Source organism: Panthera tigris, chromosome E3 (genome assembly GCF_018350195.1).
Source record: "Panthera tigris isolate Pti1 chromosome E3, P.tigris_Pti1_mat1.1, whole genome shotgun sequence".
Taxonomy (NCBI): domain Eukaryota; kingdom Metazoa; phylum Chordata; class Mammalia; order Carnivora; family Felidae; genus Panthera; species Panthera tigris.
In genome coordinates, this window is record NC_056675.1 from 7774402 (window position 1) to 7791855 (window position 17454).

At 50.9% G+C, this 17454-nt stretch overlaps 1 protein-coding gene and 1 long non-coding RNA gene across 6 annotated transcripts in view; one reads left to right on the forward strand and one right to left on the reverse strand.

Annotated features, from left to right (window-relative positions):
• Positions 1 to 3124: 3124 nt before the first annotated feature.
• On the reverse strand, positions 3125 to 9570 carry LOC122234607. Its single transcript, XR_006212453.1, has 3 exons — positions 9495 to 9570; positions 7758 to 7859; positions 3125 to 3865 (listed from the first exon to the last, which is right to left on the reverse strand). It is a non-coding gene; the product is annotated as an uncharacterized LOC122234607 (long non-coding RNA).
• The window catches only part of ZAN (zonadhesin), a 37769-nt gene continuing 24169 nt past the window's right edge, over positions 3855 to 17454 (forward strand). For 3 of the 5 annotated variants that reach the window (XM_042971681.1, XM_042971683.1, XM_042971682.1), the window contains exons 1-14: positions 3855 to 4040; positions 5202 to 5254; positions 5743 to 5889; positions 6062 to 6333; positions 6513 to 6600; positions 7302 to 7454; positions 10098 to 10262; positions 10826 to 10917; positions 11111 to 11189; positions 11332 to 11478; positions 12009 to 12280; positions 12561 to 12645; positions 13119 to 15023; positions 15863 to 16047. In XM_042971681.1, coding sequence (XP_042827615.1) covers positions 3964 to 4040; positions 5202 to 5254; positions 5743 to 5889; positions 6062 to 6333; positions 6513 to 6600; positions 7302 to 7454; positions 10098 to 10262; positions 10826 to 10917; positions 11111 to 11189; positions 11332 to 11478; positions 12009 to 12280; positions 12561 to 12645; positions 13119 to 15023; positions 15863 to 16047 — 3720 coding nt within the window. In that variant the 5' untranslated portion in view covers positions 3855 to 3963. The remainder of the gene's footprint in view (positions 4041 to 5201; positions 5255 to 5742; positions 5890 to 6061; positions 6334 to 6512; positions 6601 to 7301; positions 7455 to 10097; positions 10263 to 10825; positions 10918 to 11110; positions 11190 to 11331; positions 11479 to 12008; positions 12281 to 12560; positions 12646 to 13118; positions 15024 to 15862; positions 16048 to 17454) is intronic. The other 2 variants (XM_042971685.1, XM_042971684.1) reach the window with 2 other exon arrangements.

Genomic DNA, 17454 nt, shown 5'->3' on the forward strand with positions numbered 1-17454 from the left:
CCAGGGTTTCCACATACCAGGGTCTCTCACACCTATCCCTGCAGCTGCTAGGCTGGTCAAGCCACAAGCCCTCTGGGTCTTTGTGCACTCATGACTCCCCAAAATGCAGAGCCTGGGGGCTCCCTCCCACATCGCCAGCCCTTCCTGTCCTGACTTGTGAACCAACCCCCACCCCCGGACAGGTTGGAAGCTGAGATTGTCCGGCTCTGTGGCGCCAAAGAGAGGTCAGCAAAAGCAGCCCTCGGAGGACTTATTGCCCAACCAGGAGGGGCTGTGGATCAATTGACTTCTGTTGCTCTTCCCCGGGTTAACCATTTCCTGGCGCTGTCCCTCTCTCGACTGCTCTCCTAACCTGGTATGGAGAAAGGGTAGATCAGCGTTTGGGCCGGGCATCCATTACATCCCCCACTTTGATGAAAAGGGGCAGAGGATTTCTCTCTCCCCGGATCGGACCCCTACACAGTCCCTTTGGGCTCATGTGGGCAGGAATCCCCAGGACTGCGAAGGGTGTTAGGACTTCCCTCTTCGATGTACCCCTGGGCATAGATTTTTTTTTTTAAGTTTTTTTTACAGTTTATTCATTTTGAGAGAGAAAGAGAGAGAGAGAGAGAGAACACGCTCATGAGTGGGGTAGGGGCAGAGAGAGAGGGAGAGAGAATCCCAAGCAGGCTCCTTGCTGTCCACACAGAGCCCAACGTGTGGCTCAATCCCACAACCATGAAATCATGACCTGAGCTGAAACCAAGAGTCAGATGCTCTACCAACTGAGCCGCGCTGGGCATGGATTTGATGATAGGGAATGGGGGGCTGCCAAGGTGAAGGGAGTGAAACTGAAGGCTTTTAGAAACACCTGGGTGTGGTGGGATATGGGAAATCTGGACGGGAGAGGCCAGCTCGCTGTTGACCGGCCCTCCAGCCTAGATACGGCTCCATATGCGCGGTGAGAGTCAACAGCCTTTTCAAAAGGGGCAAAACCACCCTTCCGCTGCAGTCTTATGTAGGACTGCCATTTATGAAACAGGTCAAAGCAGAGCTGCTGTGGCTGTGGCTGGGGTGGGGGTGGGGCCCTGACCTCCTCTGGATGTTCCCAACACAACGGTGGGAGTCTGCAGGCCACACTGTGGGCACCGTCGGAGCCATGCTCTTGGGCCGGACAGTGGACTTCATTTCCGAAGAGCTCAGTTTCAACACATGGAAAACGAGGACAATAATTGTGCAACAAAGAGGACACGAGGTGCGGTTAGATTAGCCCACAAGCACCGCTGTTCCTGGCTCCTGCAAAGTTCTCCCCACTCCTGCTGTCTCGATGTTACCGTCCAGCTGCACCACCATCCCTCGCCCTCCGCAGCCTCCCCTCCTGTCTCTCCAGCTCCAACCAGCCTCTCTTTGGTCCTTATCTGCCGAGGCTGCCACAGAAGCCTTTGGAGAATGTACGTGGGATCAAGTCACCCTGGTGGCTTAAAAACTTTTAGTGGCCCTTCAAAGCTATGGCATCCAAGGTCCTCCAAGCCAGGGACCCTGCCTCTCCGCGCCCCGCCCCGCCCCCCCCCCCCCCCCCCCGCCGCCCCCACACCATTCTTCAAAAAAGTGTCATGCTCCCTCTAAGCTTGGAACATTCTCCCTTCCTGGATGTGTCTTCCCATCTTGTCTGATTACCACCTCTTTGTGGTTTAGAAAGTCTCTAAACCTGTGTCGGCAAGGTCTCCTCCGTCCCTTCCCAGAGGTGGCTCGTCCCTCCTGTTGCCTGCATTCTGGACTCTTCCGGCCTCTTTCATTTAATAACATACGCAGGATCCCTTTCCACTATCACAGCATACAGCTCTACCACCATTCTTTATGTTTTTCCTTAAGCCAGGAATAAACTTTAACAAAGTGTAATAACATCAATTAATATTTTTAAACTATTTTTTAATTGTGGTAACATACTCAACAAAAAATTTGTCATCTTAACCATTAAAATTCTCAAAAATTTTTTTTTTGTTTTTTTAAAATTTATTTATCTCTGTACCCCACATAGGGCTTGAACTCACGACCCCAAGATCAAGAGTCTCACACTTTTCCAACCGAGTCAGCCAGGCAAACCTCTTCTTAACCATTTTTAAGTGTGCAGTTCAGTGGCATTAAGTACATTCGCGTTGTGACATCATCACCACTGGCCATCCACACAACCTTCACATCTTCCCTAGCTGAAATTCTGTCCCCATGAAACAAAAACTCCTTATTCCTGTCAACCACCATTCTATTTTCTGTCTCTATGAGTTTGACTACAGTAGGCATCTCCTATGAGCGGAATCATATGCTATTTGTCTTTCTGTGTCAGGCTTATTCCACTTAGCATAATGTCCTCAGTGTTGCAGCATGTGTCAGAACATCCTTCATTTTAAAGGCTGAACGAGGGGCGCTTGGGTGGCTCAGCCGGTTCAACATCCGACTCCGGCTCAGGTCATGATCTTGCAGTTTGCGAGTTCGAGCCCCGCGTTTGGCTCTATGCTGACAGTTGGGAGCCTAGAGCCTGCTTCAGATTCTGTGTCTCCCTCTCTCTGCCCCTCCCTTGTTCACACTGTCTCTCTCAAAAAATAAAAAAATTAAAAATCAACATTAAAAAAAAAGGCTGAATGGTATTGTATGTATGTGCCATAGTTTTTGGCTTTGTGGACTTTGGGTCGCCTTCACCTTTTGGCTATGGTGAATAATGCCACCATAAACATGGGTGACCAGGTTATCTATCTCTTCATCTTTGCTTTCAATTCTTTTGGGTATACAGCCAAAAGTGGAATTGCTGGGCCCTATGGTAATTCTATTTTTAACTTTTGGAGGAGTGCCATTCTTTTTAATATGTACATAATATTCCTCCATGTGAAAAATAGTCCTTGACTATGATCCAACCACATCTCTGCTGGCAAACGTTTGGGTAATCTCGATTTTTTTTTTCCTAATCAGTGCCACAATTACCAACTTTAAGATGTGCCCAGCTTTGTGCAAAAAGGCATTTCTATTACTATTTTGTGCAAATAGATATTTCTGTGGGAAGATGCTTGGAAAAGTAAGGCGGGGTCAAAGACGTGCATGTCAGGAAGTTTGAGAGTTTCAGATTACCTTTGAAGAAGTTTTCACCAACACAGAGTCTTAGCATCAATGTATTTGAGTGTGTCTACCCACATCCTGGCCAATGCCCAATGCCTTCAATCTCTTAAATGGTTGTCAATGTGACAGTTGTAGTTTTGATTAGCATTTTCCTTATCGCTAGTGAAGCAGGACATCTCCGATGTTTACTGGCTGGTGGTACGTCTTCCTCTGGGACTTGTCTTTTTCGATTCTTTGCCAGTAATGACCTGCCAGTCGTTTTTGCCATTTTTGCCAGCTATAGAATTTTAGATTTGAAATGATTTTCTGTTGGAATTCTGCAGACAATGTTCCACGGCCTCTTAGAACCCCTGGTTGCTATTGAAAAGCCTGATGCCATGGTGACTCCTGATCCTTAGTATGTGACCTGCTTCTTTCTATCTGAAAGTGGTTAGGGTCTTCTCTCCCCTCCTCCCCCAATACTCTGAAATCTCATGTCAGACCTTCCATGGGTGTCTTTGCACCCATCATAAGAGACCCCTTTTCATCAAGAGACTTGTAGCTCAGTCCTATGAAATCTTCTCGTGTGGTTTTTTCCGAAGTCCTTTCTTTTCCTTTGGTCTTTCTGATTTGAACTCTTTGGTTGGATGCCAGACGTTCTGGACTGCTTCTCTAAGTCTTTCTCTTGGTCCTTCTCTCCTGCTCTCATCTTATTTCCTCTCACTGGATTTTAAATTTCCACCCTTGTAGTTTTCATTTCCCAGAGCGTTCTGGTGTTCTCTGTCTGGTTTTCATGGCATCCCTGGAAGGATGTCAAGAGAGGAGGGTCAGGGATAGATAAAGTAGCCTGGGCTCACTGTGCCTTCCCCTCTTCCCTTAGAGCCGCCTCTGAGGTCCCATATGGCTCCTCCAGTCTGGACTCTGGTGCTGCTGGTGGGGGCCGCCTGGGGCCAGGGCCACATGCCTGCCCCTGTCCGGTAAGCGGGCCTCAGGGGGTGATCTGGGGTGACTCTGGGGGAGAGTGAGGGGGCAAAGCTGGAGGGGGCAAAAGGGTAACGATGAAGGGCACAGCCGTGGGGAGGAAGGGGATGATGAACAAGAACAGTGGGGAGAACCCCACGACCCAAGCGCCTAGAACTGAGGAGTGTGAGAAGCTCAGAGGACAGAGCCCAGATGTTAGAAAGAACAAGGAGAGACGAGAGGAGAGGCTGGGCCTTCGGGAAATGGACCAAACCCAGGGCAAACCCAGCAGACAGGAGACTTCCGGTAGAGGCAGCAAGAAATGATAGATGGCTTGGTGTCCTGGAGCTTGTTTTGTGGGATTTGAGCAAGCCGAACTTGTGCATGGATGGCAAAGGGCTATTCTGTTTGGCCTACACCATCTGGGGAGGCGCAGTGAGCGTCTGTGCGTTATTCCTAGGGCGAGGAGGCACCATCCCTGTGTTATTCATCTGTATGTTCAGTGGCACGTAGCTAGGGCAGCGTGGGACCCAGGGTCCCCACTCTAAGGGGAGAACTTAGGCTTCAGCACAAGAGGACCTCAGCTCGAAGGAAGGGGTGTCCCCAGGTGTAAACGCCGAGGCACTGCTTGAGAACTGCCAGACACACGATCGGGTTCCTCCTCCAGGGAGGCTCCAACACACGTCACAGAGGCACGGAGGGAACCAGTGAGGCGCTCCGAGGAGAGACACTCATTATTTTATTTTATTTTTAGGAGACAGATGAGAATTTAACGTGAGGAGGTTGGGGGCCTTCTTTTTTTTTTTTTTTTAATGTTTATTTTTTGAGAGAGAGAGCACAAGTTGGGGAGGGCCACAGAGAGAGAAGGAGACACAGAATCTGAAGCAGGCTCCAGGCTCTGAGCTGTCAGCACAGAGCCTGATGTGCAGCTCGAACCCACAAGCAGTGAGATCATGACTTGAGCCGAAGTCAGTCGCTCAACCGACTGAGCCACCCAAGCACCCGGCCTTTCGAAAACCTTAAAGAAGACAAATATATGTTCGCTGCCTACACTTTGGTGCAGTATGAATACCAAGAAATCCTTCATGAAGAACCACTCAGAAAGCTCACGATCAATGAGGCTTATGATTCTTGATGATGACAAGTATTACTTTTCTTTTTCCTTCTCCAACCCCAAGGAAGGGGAAGCCTTCAGAATGGAAGCCAGTTGCCCGCAACTCTAGGGATAACTGTGAGTTGGAAACCAGCACCACTCAGACCTTTCTCCTTCCCCAGGGCAGGGTGGCCACCTCAAGGGCCCTCTGGGCTGGGCGATGGCATAAACACATAATGATGTGTGGAGGGCAGTCCTTGGATGAATAGAGGGTGGAGGGACCATGGAAGAGTGGAGTCTAAGCCCTACCTAGAAGATTTGTGTTCAGATTAACAACAACAAAATGTATGCATCCAGACAAAGCCTGTCTGCCCAGATGAACCCACCCCCCGGGACCTCAGTGTGCGACCCCTGTCCTAGAAGTCATTCTGCCCTGCCCCACCCCGCCCTGAATTTCTCCTACGAGATTCTTATTTCTCAGATTCTCTTTTCCAAATCTGTGCTCTGGACCCACATAGTGGCTGCCTTCTCTAAGCTAAGCAATCCTGCTAACCCCCGACCCCCAGTTTGGCTCTGGGGCTGGCCCTCTCCCCTCTCCTGGCCTCAGAGCGGCCCTTTCTTCCCAGCTGTTCTCACTCAGTGTGACTTTGAGGATAACTCCAACCCCCTCTGTGATTGGACCCAAGTGTCCACAGATGACGGGGACTGGACTCGAGCCAGTGGACCCTCCCCCATCGGCAGTACGGGTCCCCCCGGGGGCTACCCCAACGGAGGTAAGGAAGCCTAAGGTTTAAGGAGACAGCTAGGAGGTAGGCATGGGCAGACGCAGGTGCAGGGAGAAGGGAGGCAGCTGGAAGTGGACGCCTGGGCTCTGGGAAGGGGGTGGGAGGGCAGCCCTCAAGGCTGGGAGGGCCTCCTCATCATCCTGGGCTCTGCCTCCCGCAGAGGGCTACTACCTGCACATGGCATCAAGCACCTTCCACCGGGGCGGGGTGGCCCGCCTACGCAGCCCCCCCGTATGGGAGCAAGGCCCCCTCTGCGTGCACTTCGCCTACCACCTGTTTGGGCTCTCGTGGGGCGCCCAGCTCAAACTGCTGCTGCTCAGAGGCACCAAGAAGAAGCGTCCCAGCCTGCTCTGGAAACATACTAACACCCAGAACCCCTCCTGGATTCCCACCGCTGTCACCGTGCCTATGGGGCTTGCCCTGCCCAGTCGGGTGAGGGTGCGGCAGAGGGCAGAGTCTTGGGCCCTGGGGCGAATCTGGGTGGGTGGGGGCAGGAGGGGCCGGGCCAAGGAGGGGGCGCCGGGGCCGGGCCACCCGAATTCAGACAGGAAAAGTGGGGGCCTGAGGCAAAGGAGCTTACAGGCTGCGTGGTCCCCTCCTTTCTCCCACAGGTGATGTTTGAAGGAGTGAGGGGCAGCACGGCTTACCTGGACATCGCTCTGGATGCCATCTCCATCCACAGGGGCTCCTGCAATCGGAGTGAGCCCCTGTCCCTCCTTCTCTCTCTGCCTCCACCATCCGCCCAGCTCTGGCTTCCCTCTACTTCCACACCTCACACCTTTGAATCCTGAAGCACCTACACCTAAGGAGAGGTTCCCCTTGAACACAGTTGTGGTAATAACTTTCCGAGAGTGACCAACCAAGTCCGGGTTGCCCTAAACTGTCCCCATTTTTGCACAGAAAGTCCTGCATCTCAGGAATGCCTCAGTCCCTGCGCAAAACTGGATGTCTGGTCACTCCAGCTGTTCCCCCAGATCCATCCCGAATCAGCCCTCTAAGCTGACATATAGAGATTCAAGGGGAGCAAACTCAAGTGAAGGAAAATTCCAGAAGCTGAGTCCAAGTAATTAACACTTACTGGGCACAGGATTGTACTAGTGGCTCTCCACAAATGATCTAAAGTGAGATAGGCGGGTGCTGTCGTTCCCAGTTATAGATGAGGAAACTGAGGCTTGGGCAGGTTCTGTAACATGTCCCAGGAATAAGCCGTTGAGGAGTGGAATTGTATCTGGCTCCAAAGCCCACCGTGGCTCACAGTATTCTGACTCAGAATTGGGTCCCACAGTATTGGGACTCAGAATTCTGAGTATGCCCACACTGGGGCATACTTTTGAGAGCTGCATCCTTCTAGAACAAGCTAAATCCTCCCTCCTTCCCCACCCCGCTCTTTCTCCCCTCAGTCTGCATGATGCAAATGTGCAGCTTTGACATTCCAAATGATCTCTGTGGCTGGAGCTGGATCCCGACAGCCTCTGGGGCCAAGTGGGTCCAGAAGAAGGGGTCGTCCGGGGTGCTGAAAGTGGGGCCTGAGGACGATTTCTCTAGCCCTGGTGGTGAGTAATGAGCACACTTCCGTCCTTTGACTTTGTGGGCTTCTAGTGACCTCTGCAGGAGTTTACGATGTTTGCCTGACTACCGCACAGTAACTGCCATGGGATGTAAGCCCCAGCGACCTCAAACCTCGCTGAGCGCAAGTTACTCAGCAGAAAGCAAACTCCACACCCCAGCTTCCCCCACTGCCATCCCACAAACCCCACCGGGCAGACCCAACACAGCCTACTCCTCACCTCCCTTCCCTGGCACCATTCATTCATGCATTCTTCATTCATTCATTCATCCATTCATTCAACAAGTACCTACTGAGCGCCTATGATGTGCCAGGTGCTGTTCCAGGCCCTTGAGATACATCAGCTTACAAAACAGACTAGGAGTGGCAGGGGGTGAGAGGAAGATGGTTCCTAAAACAAGAAACAAATTATATAGTTATAGCAGGACTATTGAAAAATGAAAGTCAAACAAAATGAGGGGATTGGGAGTGCAGGAGTTAAGGCGGGGGGGGGTTGTGAGTTTTAAACAAGGTGTCAGGGTAGGTCTCATTCAGGTCATATTTGAGCATAAACTTGAAGCAAGTGAAGGAGTGACGGAGTGAACATATAGAGGGGAAGAACATTCTAAGCCGAGGGGCCAGCCATGCAAAGGTCCTGAGGTAGCAGTGAGCTAGGAGGTAGGGGAGGTGCTGAGATACAAGAGGCCACCTAGCAAGGATAGAGAAGATGAGCTTAGAGCAGTCCTAGGCAGGGCTGATGACTTGGAGCCTTGAAGGCCATGGTCGGGACTGTGGCTTTGATTCTATGTGGATGTGGATGGGGAGCCTTTGCAGGATTTGGAACAGAGGAGTGACTAAATCTGCCTTATGTTTAAAAGGATCACCTGGGGTTTTTTGTTTTTGTTTTTGCGTTGAGAATACGCTAAAGGGAACGGCCAAAGGCAGATGCAGAGAGGCCATTTAGAAAGCTTTTGCAATATGGCAACTGGGTGGCTCAGTCGATTAAATGTCCGACTTTGGCTCAGGTTGTGATCTCATGGTTCGTGAGTTTGAGCCCTATGTCGGGCTCTGTGCTGACAGCTCTGAGCCTGGAGTCTGCTTTGGATTCTCTGCCTCCCTCTCTCTCTGCCCCTCCCCCACTCACGCACGTGTGCGTGCTCTCTCTCTAAAATAAACATATACATATGTATATAGTTACAAGGCTTTTGTAATAAGCCAGGCAATATGTTTCCTCTTCCATTGCATCCATGTCTGTCCGTAGCTTCTTTCCCACCATCTCTCTCTGTGCTCTAGGCTGGGCTTTTCTTTTCACGGATGACCCCTCCCTCCCTTCCTTCCCCCTTTCTACTTTCTCCCCCACCTCCCTCCCTCCCTCCCTCCCTCCCTCCCTTCCTTCCTTCCTTCCCTCCCTGTGCCTCTCTGCTCCTTTTCTCTCGCCCACAGCAGCTACCTCTCTTCCTGTCTTCTCCACACAACGTGCCTCTCCAGTCCTCACAGAGCACACGCCACGCACGCCAAGCTGTGCAGGTCAAACATGAGAACCCCGCTCCCTGATTTCTTTTCTAAATTCTCTTCTTTGTTCTCTGGCCCCTTGCATTTCTCCATTCTCAATCCTCTCCCTTCATTTTTCTGTCCTTTTCCCCTCCGTCTGCCCCCAGCGCCCAGAAGCCCTTTCTGCTCACTCCAAATGCAAGATCTCCTTCCTCTGAGCTTTCTTGCTGTTCCTGCTGCCTCCGAGGTCCGCCTTCTAGAAAGACCCTGAGAACCTCCTCTCCCCTTCCCTTCCGAAGCCCTGGAGATCAGGGCAGGGCCAGCCCATCTCCGCATCACCCCCGCCTCCCAGTATTAGCACCCCCAAGCCGAGCCTCAGTAGTTTCAGTAAATGTTGGTTGTTGTTTCCATTTTCTCTCTCCTCCTTTTTCCAGCTTGCTTCCTATTTTTCCGTCTTTTCTTTTACTCCCACTTCTCCTTTCCACCAACCAGCTATCCCATTAGCGCCCTCCTGGCGTTTTCTTTCACCATTTACCACTTCCCTCCTTCCCCTTACCTCCTCCATCCCTGATGTTTCCTCTCTTTTCTCTTCCCTCCCCTTCTGCCCTCTATTCGGTCTCCCCGAGGCCGCCTTTCCAGGCCTGGTGCGTGCGCGCTCACCAGGCAGGACCGCTCGGGAGTCAAGACGCAGCGCGCCTGCGCAGCCTAACTTTTTCCCCCGGCTACCAGTTGCGTCACGGAGCGAGGTCCAGGTTGATTGGCTGCTTGAACTGCCGGAGGGGGTGGGGTGGGAAGATGCCGGCTTCTAGGCGTCAGACCAGTCCTCTCTCACCAGTTTGTGTGAATCAGCTCTGTCCCGTGGGTCCAGAAAAGGAAGAGGATATGACCCTGGGGGACCTAAAGCGTCACAACCCAAAGGACAAGGTTCTGGCTGCTGCTTCTGAGAGGATGCTGCGTTTCATATGGTGGTGCCTGCGCCCTTACCCAGTCTTGCCAAGCATTTCTGGAAAGTTCGAAGGCCTCGGACAGATGGAGGCCCACCTCATCGCTGGCCGATCCCAGGCAGCTGTTGGGGCTTCCCAGGCCCGGGACCCCTGCGGTCACAGGGTCCTATCCCCCAATTTCAGCCGCCCCACCTAACTGGCCTTTTACTTTATAGGTGGCTTCTACATGCTCCTGGACCCCAAGAATGCAAAACCGCGGCAGAAATCTGTCCTCCTGAGCCCCCTGAGCCAGTCCTCTGGCTGTTTGAGCCTGTCCTTCCACTACATCCTCTATGGCCAGTCACCTGGTGCAGCCCTCGCCATCTATGCTTCTGTCTTGGGTGAGACTGGCATTTGCAGGATTTATGCTTATCTCGTCTCCCAGGGTTGAGTTGACAGGAAAATATGGGGCATCCCATATTTCTAGGGAAATCTAGGATATATGCAAGATTATTGTGTGGCATAGAATTGGGGAGCTGGGAGAGTGCTGGCTTCTAGAAAAACAGATAAAAGTACCAGGAGAGTGAGAGAGAAGGATGTGCTTGCATTTGGGAGAAGGGGATACACTCCCAGTATTCCCTTAGCTACTCCTCTTTCTGAGTATGGGATTTTTTTTCCTAATTTAAAAATTGTTTATTTTTGAGAGACAGAGAGAGAGACAGAGCATGAGCAAGGGAGGGACAGAGAAAGAGGGAGACACAGAATGTGAAGCAGGCTCCGGGCTCTGAGCTGTCAGCACAGAGCTCGACGTGAGGCTCGAGCTCACAGACCGTGAGATCATGACCTGAGCCAAAGTCAGACGCTGAACCCACGGAGCTACCCAGGCGCCCCCTGAGTACAGGTTTGAGGTCATTTTCAGTCCCCTTAATAAGTCAATTCTCTCTCTGATTCCTTTCATTTGCAGGCAGCATCAGGAAACACACTCTCTTCTCAGGACAACCTGGACCCAATTGGCAGCCTGTTACTGTCAATTACACAGCCCAGGGACAAATTCAGGTACAGAGGAGCAAAGGTCAGGACCCCTTGCACAGGGTAGGCACTTCTGATATTGAAGTGGAGTGAGGGTCTGGGCGCTGGGAGTAGGGTGTCTGGGTTCCTGAATAGAGTAAAATTAGATGGTGGGGGGTGGTTTGGGCATTTGGGCTCTTTTTTCACTCCCAGTCCCCTTTCTCTCTCTCTCTCTCTTCAGTTCACTGTGATGGGTGTGTTTGGAGAGACCCCAGAGCCTGCTGTGGCAGTGGATGCGATCAGCATTGCTCCCTGTGGGGGTGAGAGCAAGGCCCTGGGAGGAGCAGGGCCTCCACCAGATCATCAAAACGGGCGGTGGGGGTGGGGGGGTGGGAGGGTAAGATTGGGGAGAAATAGAGGGCATGGCCCAAATTTCTCACATCTCCCATTTTGATCCCCTAGAGAGCTTTCCTCAGTGTGACTTTGACGATGATGCCCATCCCTTCTGTGACTGGGCCCAGGCATCAGAGGATGGTGGACACTGGACCCGGGGAAGTAAAAATATGCACATCCAGGGTACAGGCGCTTTTGGAGGTTCCCTTAATGGAGGTGAGGAGACTGAGGATCTCCCAATCCCGTAGCCAACGGATTACTGGGGAGTTGGCTGGTATGATTCCTGGGAGAAGATATTGTAGGTGGCGACGGTCAGCTGGCAGGTGTTTATTGGGAAGCCACCATGGGTCCGAGCTGGGGAGATGACAGAAATCGAACGGGTTGAAGATTCTCCTGCCTGTGGGGTCACTGAAACCGCCAGAAAATCCAGGCAACTCACTTCACTGAGCCCGAGCCTTCAAAATCCACAATCTCATTTTCAGTTAAGACATTTACTGGTGCAGCCAGCAAAGGAATCTGGGTTGCTCGTTCGGTTTTCCCTTTCTTTCTGATCCTACCTTCTTCAGTTAGAAGTCCAAAACAAGTAGGAAAAAAAAAACCCGCTTACAGGGTGGGGAGTTTGGGTGTTCGCGTCAAACCCTCGTTTGCAAGGTGTTGCTAGGGAAAACAACAAACACGAGAGTGTCCTCAGGGTGGGGGTGGGGGTTGTCATCTTGCCCTTCTTTTGTTTCCCTTCTTTTGCCCAGAAGGTCGCTATATCTATTTCGAGGCTGACAAGTTCTCTGAGGCAGGCCAGTCTTGCAGACTGGCGAGCCGGCCCTTCTGTGCTCCTAGTGCGATCTGTGTGGAGTTTGCTTACCACATGTACGGCCTAGGAGAGGGCGCTAAACTCAGTCTCCTGCTGGAGAGTCCCGCAGGCAGTTTCCCGACTTCTCTCTGGCACCGCGTTGGGTCTCAGAGCCCCGACTGGCTGAACACCTCCGTCACTATCCCTTCGGGGCATCAACAGCCCATGCAGGTGAGAGACAGAGTGGGCCCTGTGTGGGGCCCGGTGAGGGGGACATAGTACCCGGGGACAATCAGGGCTGAGGAGATGGGACGCTGGAAAGGGGGCAGAGCAGAGGTGAACTCAGTGTCCCTGAGAGGGATATCTGCATCCTGAAAAGGAGTGAGGGCAGAATTGGACTGTTGAGCCTAGAACAAGGTGACCTTTTGGCAGAGGACAGGCTGTCTGGGAGAATCCTTGAGGTACCATGGATTCAGTTGGACTTCTCTCCTCTGTCCTTCATTCCCTTCAGCTGATATTGGAGGCCATCAGAGGGACCAACACTGCCTTTGTTGTCGCTGTGGGTTTTATCTTGATCAATCACGGGACTTGTAGAGGTAAAACAAAACTCAAGGCCCCGGAAAGGGGGCGGTGCTCTGGGATGACCATCTGTCAGATGGCTGAAAATCAAGTTCTCTCCTGTGCTTGTATTTTCACACTGCTTTGTGTTCTACATTCTGCCTTCTCGGTGGCATCAGGATGCTTGCGTGTGCGCATGTGACTTTGATGCAGTGAATTTCTGTGGCTAGATCCAGAATTCCTTACCCAGTAGATGGCGATCCTGAAGGGAGGACCCACATCCTATTCATGTTGTGTCGTTTGTATCTGGCATGACGTCTGATATTTATTAGGAGCAGTGCTTGTTGAGAGTTTGTTGAGTGAAGGTTGGGGTTGGGAGTAGAAGGAGAGGTGTGAATAAATTACCCTTTGAGGCCACCCACTCCAATTGGAAGTGAGTGAAGAGGGTGGTGGTCTGGTTTCGACTAAACTCCAGGGTTTGTTTGTTTGTTTGTTTGTTTTTTCTTTGCAGGAACTATGCCAACAGTGCTTCCTTCCAAATCTCCAGTCCCCCCCACTGGCCCTTCTGAAACCCTTGTCTCCACAGAAAAACCTAGGACTCCCACAGAAAAGCCTACAGTCCCCAAAGAAAAACCTATGGCCACCACAGAAAAACCCACTGTCCCCAGTGATATATCCACTGTCCCCAAAGAAAAACCCATGGCCCCCACAGAAAAACCCATGGCCCTCACAGGAAAACCCATGACCCCCACAGAAAAACCTATGACACCCCAAATAAAACCTATGGCCCTCACAGAAAAACCCACTGTCACCACAGTAAAGCCCATAGTCCCAACAGAAAAGCCCACTATTCCCACTAAAAAACCCACTGTCCCCTCTGAAGAGACCATTGTGCCCTCTGAAGAGACCACTGTCCTTCCCAAAGAGCCCACCATCTCCACTGGAAAACCTACCATCCCCACTGGAAAGCCTACCATCCCCACTAAAAAGTCCACTATTCCCCCTGAAAAGCCCAGTATCTCCACAGAAAAGCCCATTGTCCACACAGAAAGACCTACTGTCCACACTGAAAGGACCACAACCCACACTGAAAGGTCCACTGTCCCCATAGAAAAACCCACTATGCCCACTGAAAGGCCCACCATCCCCACAGAAAAATCTACCCTTCCCACAGAAAAACCCACCATCCACACAGAAAAACCTACCCTTCCCACAGAAAAACCCACCATCCACACAGAAAAACCTACCCTTCCCACGGAAAAGCCCACCGTCCTTACTGAAAGGCCTACCATCCCCACAGAAAAACCCACCACCCCTACTGAAAAGACCACCATCCCCACAGAAAAACCTACCGTTCCTAAAGAAAAACCCACCGTCCCCACTGAAAGGCCCACCATCCCCACAGAAAAACCTACCCTTCCCACAGAAAAACCCACCGTCCTTACTGAAATGCCCACCATCCCCATAGAAAAACCCACCACCCCTACTGAAAGGTCCATAGTTCCCACAAAAAAAACTACCATCCGCACAGAAAAACTTACCCTTCCCACAGAAAACCCCCCTGTCCCCACTGAAAGGCCTACCATCCCCACAGAAAAACCCACCGTCCCCACTGAAAGGCCCACCATCCCCACAGAAAAATCTACCCTCCCCACAGAGAAACCCACCACCCCTACTGAAAAGACCACCATCCCCACAGAAAAACCTACCCTTCCTAAAGAAAAACCCACCGTCCCCACTGAAAGGCCCACAGTTCCTACAGAAAAACCCACTGTCTCCATTGAAAGGCCCACCATCCCCACAGAAAAACCTACCCTTCCCACAGAAAAACCCACCGTCCTTACTGAAAGGCCTACCATCCCCACAGAAAAACCCACCACCCCTACTGAAAAGACCACCATCCCCACAGAAAAACCTACCCTTCCCACAGAAAAACCCACCGTCCTTACTGAAAGGCCTACCATCCCCACAGAAAAACCCACCACCCCTACTGAAAAGACCACCATCCCCACAGAAAAACCTACCCTTCCCACAGAGAAACCCACCATCCCCACTGAAAGGTCTACAGTTCCCACAGAAAAACCCCCTGTCCCCACTGAAAGGCCTACCACCCCTACTGAAAAGACCACCATCCCCACAGAAAAATCCACTGTCCTCACTGAAAAGACCACCGTCCCTACTGGAAGGCCTACCATCCCCACAGAAAAAACCACCATCCCTACTGAAAAACCCACTGTCCCTACAAAAAACCCCACCATCCCCACAAAAATATCTACTTTTGCCACTGAATGGCACACAGTTCCTACAATACCCCAGCCCAGCCCAACACTTGTACCCATTGGGCCAACAGTCTTGGTGATGCCTTCTACCGCTCCAAGTACCTCCACGACCGCTACAACCCCTGGACGCACTCCAGGTATGTGACACAGCATCGAACCGACAGCAGAAAGTAAGAGATCATGAGTAGGAGAGAGAATTAGGTAAATGGATGCTTCTAATAGAAAACTGCAGTCTTAGAAGAGAGATGAATGCGACATGTTAACTTTTGAAAAAATGAGGACCACCCCGACCAAGAGGGAAGCAGAGCATGGGTGGGGTGGAGGTTGTTGGGAGTCAAGTCCCGAACTTACGGCATCTTTTTTTTTTTTTTTTTAAGATTCTATTTTTAAGTAATCTCTACACCCAACGTGGGGCTCTAACTCACAACCCTGAGATCGAGAGTTGCATGCTCCACTGACTGGGCCAGTCGCATGCCACACGCCTTCCTCTTTATAGAGATATAATTCATATAGTATAAGACGCATCCTTTTAAAGTTTGCAATTCAGTGGTTTTCGTATATTTACAACGTTGTGCAAACATCAGTTTCTAATTCTGAAACGTTTTTATCACCCCAAAAAGAAACCCGTTAGCAGTCACTCCACATTCTCCCCAAACCCCCACCATGCCCCAAGCCCTGGCAACCACTAATCAACTTCCTGTCTCTGTGGATTTACCTCTTTTAGACATTGCATACATGGAGCATGATGTACTATGTGGTCTTTTGGACTGGCTTCTTTCCCTCCACATCATGTTTTCAAGGTTCTTCCGTGTTGTAGAAATTCAAGTCCATCCATATGAGGGATCTTCGCTCCTCTTTATGGCTAAATTATGGACTTGCTTTGTAGAGAACTTGAGTGTGGGGGTATAGGAGAACAGGAAGTCTCCCTGAAAAAAGCGGTAGAGTGAAGGCTTGATGCAGGCTGTTTTCCTCTCAGCGAGGTGTCCCCCAAATGCCCACTATGAGCGCTGCACCTGCCCAGCATCCTGTGAGAGACCCAAGCCCAACTGTGGGCCCCCCTGCAAACCTGGCTGTGTCTGCAATTCTGGCTTCTTGTTTCGGGGATCCCTCTGCATCAATGCCTCGTCCTGCAATTGCTTCTACAACAACAATTACTATAAGGTAAGGCCGCTGGGGTGCCCAGAGCCCCCGAGGGAGATTGTGAGTGGAACACCTGGGTTCTGGCTCCATCTGCTCCCAAGACGAGATGACTGTCCCCATGGGATAGTCCCAAGGGGCCAGCTCACAAGCAGAGGTTATGCAATATTGGAGTCATTCATTCCAAATATGGCTTTTGATGGTCATCTCTGTTTCTACAATAAATATGTGCTGAGTACTCACTTTGGCTCAGCTAGGCTAGACTGTGCAGAACATTCCATAATCCTGTGGCCCCACGCATGAGATGCTGGGCCAACCTGGTGGTCCAAGGCCCTCATCTCCATCCTGAGGAAAGCCGGGGGGGTCCCTGCATGTACAGGGAGCCCAGATGCTGAGTAGAACTTCAGGAGTGTTCAAGGCAGAACACAGCATTCCAGAATCTTCTTCCAAAGGAGCTTGCATATCCTATCAAAACAGAGGAGTTACTATTCTTGTCTCCCCTAATTGGTGGCCCCCCTGGGAAGGTTCCACGTGAGCACAGGCTCTGAGCCAGCGCTGTCCAGAAGAAAATAGCACACAAGCCTCATGCTTTATTTCACATTTCCTAATAGCCACATTTTTAAAAAGTAAAAAGAAATAGGTTAAATTAATTCCAGTAAGGTACTCAATCTCAAATATTCTCATTTCAACATGTAACTAATAATTATTAATGAGATCATTTATATTCCTTCTCCCCTCCATACTAATTCTTCAAAATCCAGTGTGTATGTTATACTTACGGCATATCTCAATTTGAGCCAGCCATGTTTCAAGAGCTCGATGGCCACATGTGGCTGGCAGCCACTGTATTGGACAGAGCCTTTAAATCTGGGCTCCAGCAGGGGCACCTGCGTGGCTCAGTCAGTTAAGCGTCTGACTTTGGTTCAGGTCATGATCTCACGGTTCTTGGGTTTGAGCCCTGCGTCTGGCTCTGTGCTGACAGCTCAGAGCCTGGAGCCTGCCTTGGATTCTCTGTCTCCTTCTCTCTCCACCCCTCCCCTGCTTGCATTCTGTCTCTGTCTCTCTCAAAAGTACATAAACATTTAAGAAAAAAGATTTTTTTTTTTTTAAAAATCTGGGCTCCAGCATTCACTTGCTGGGTGACCTTGGGCAAGTGTCTTTATCTCTTCAGATCTGTGTCTGTGTCTACGAAATGTGTACACAATAATTTCTACCTACCTCATAAGGCTGTTGTGAAGCTGAAATTAGGTCTGAACACAGGCCAAGTACTTAATAAATGTTACTATTATTAGCTAATTATGGTAAATATCATACACAACCTATTATGAGTGCATTAAGCCAGGGGCATCTGGCTGGCCCAGCTGGTAGAGTGTGTGACTCTTGATCCCAGGGTTGTGAGTTCAAGCCCACGTTGGGCGTGGACCCTACTTA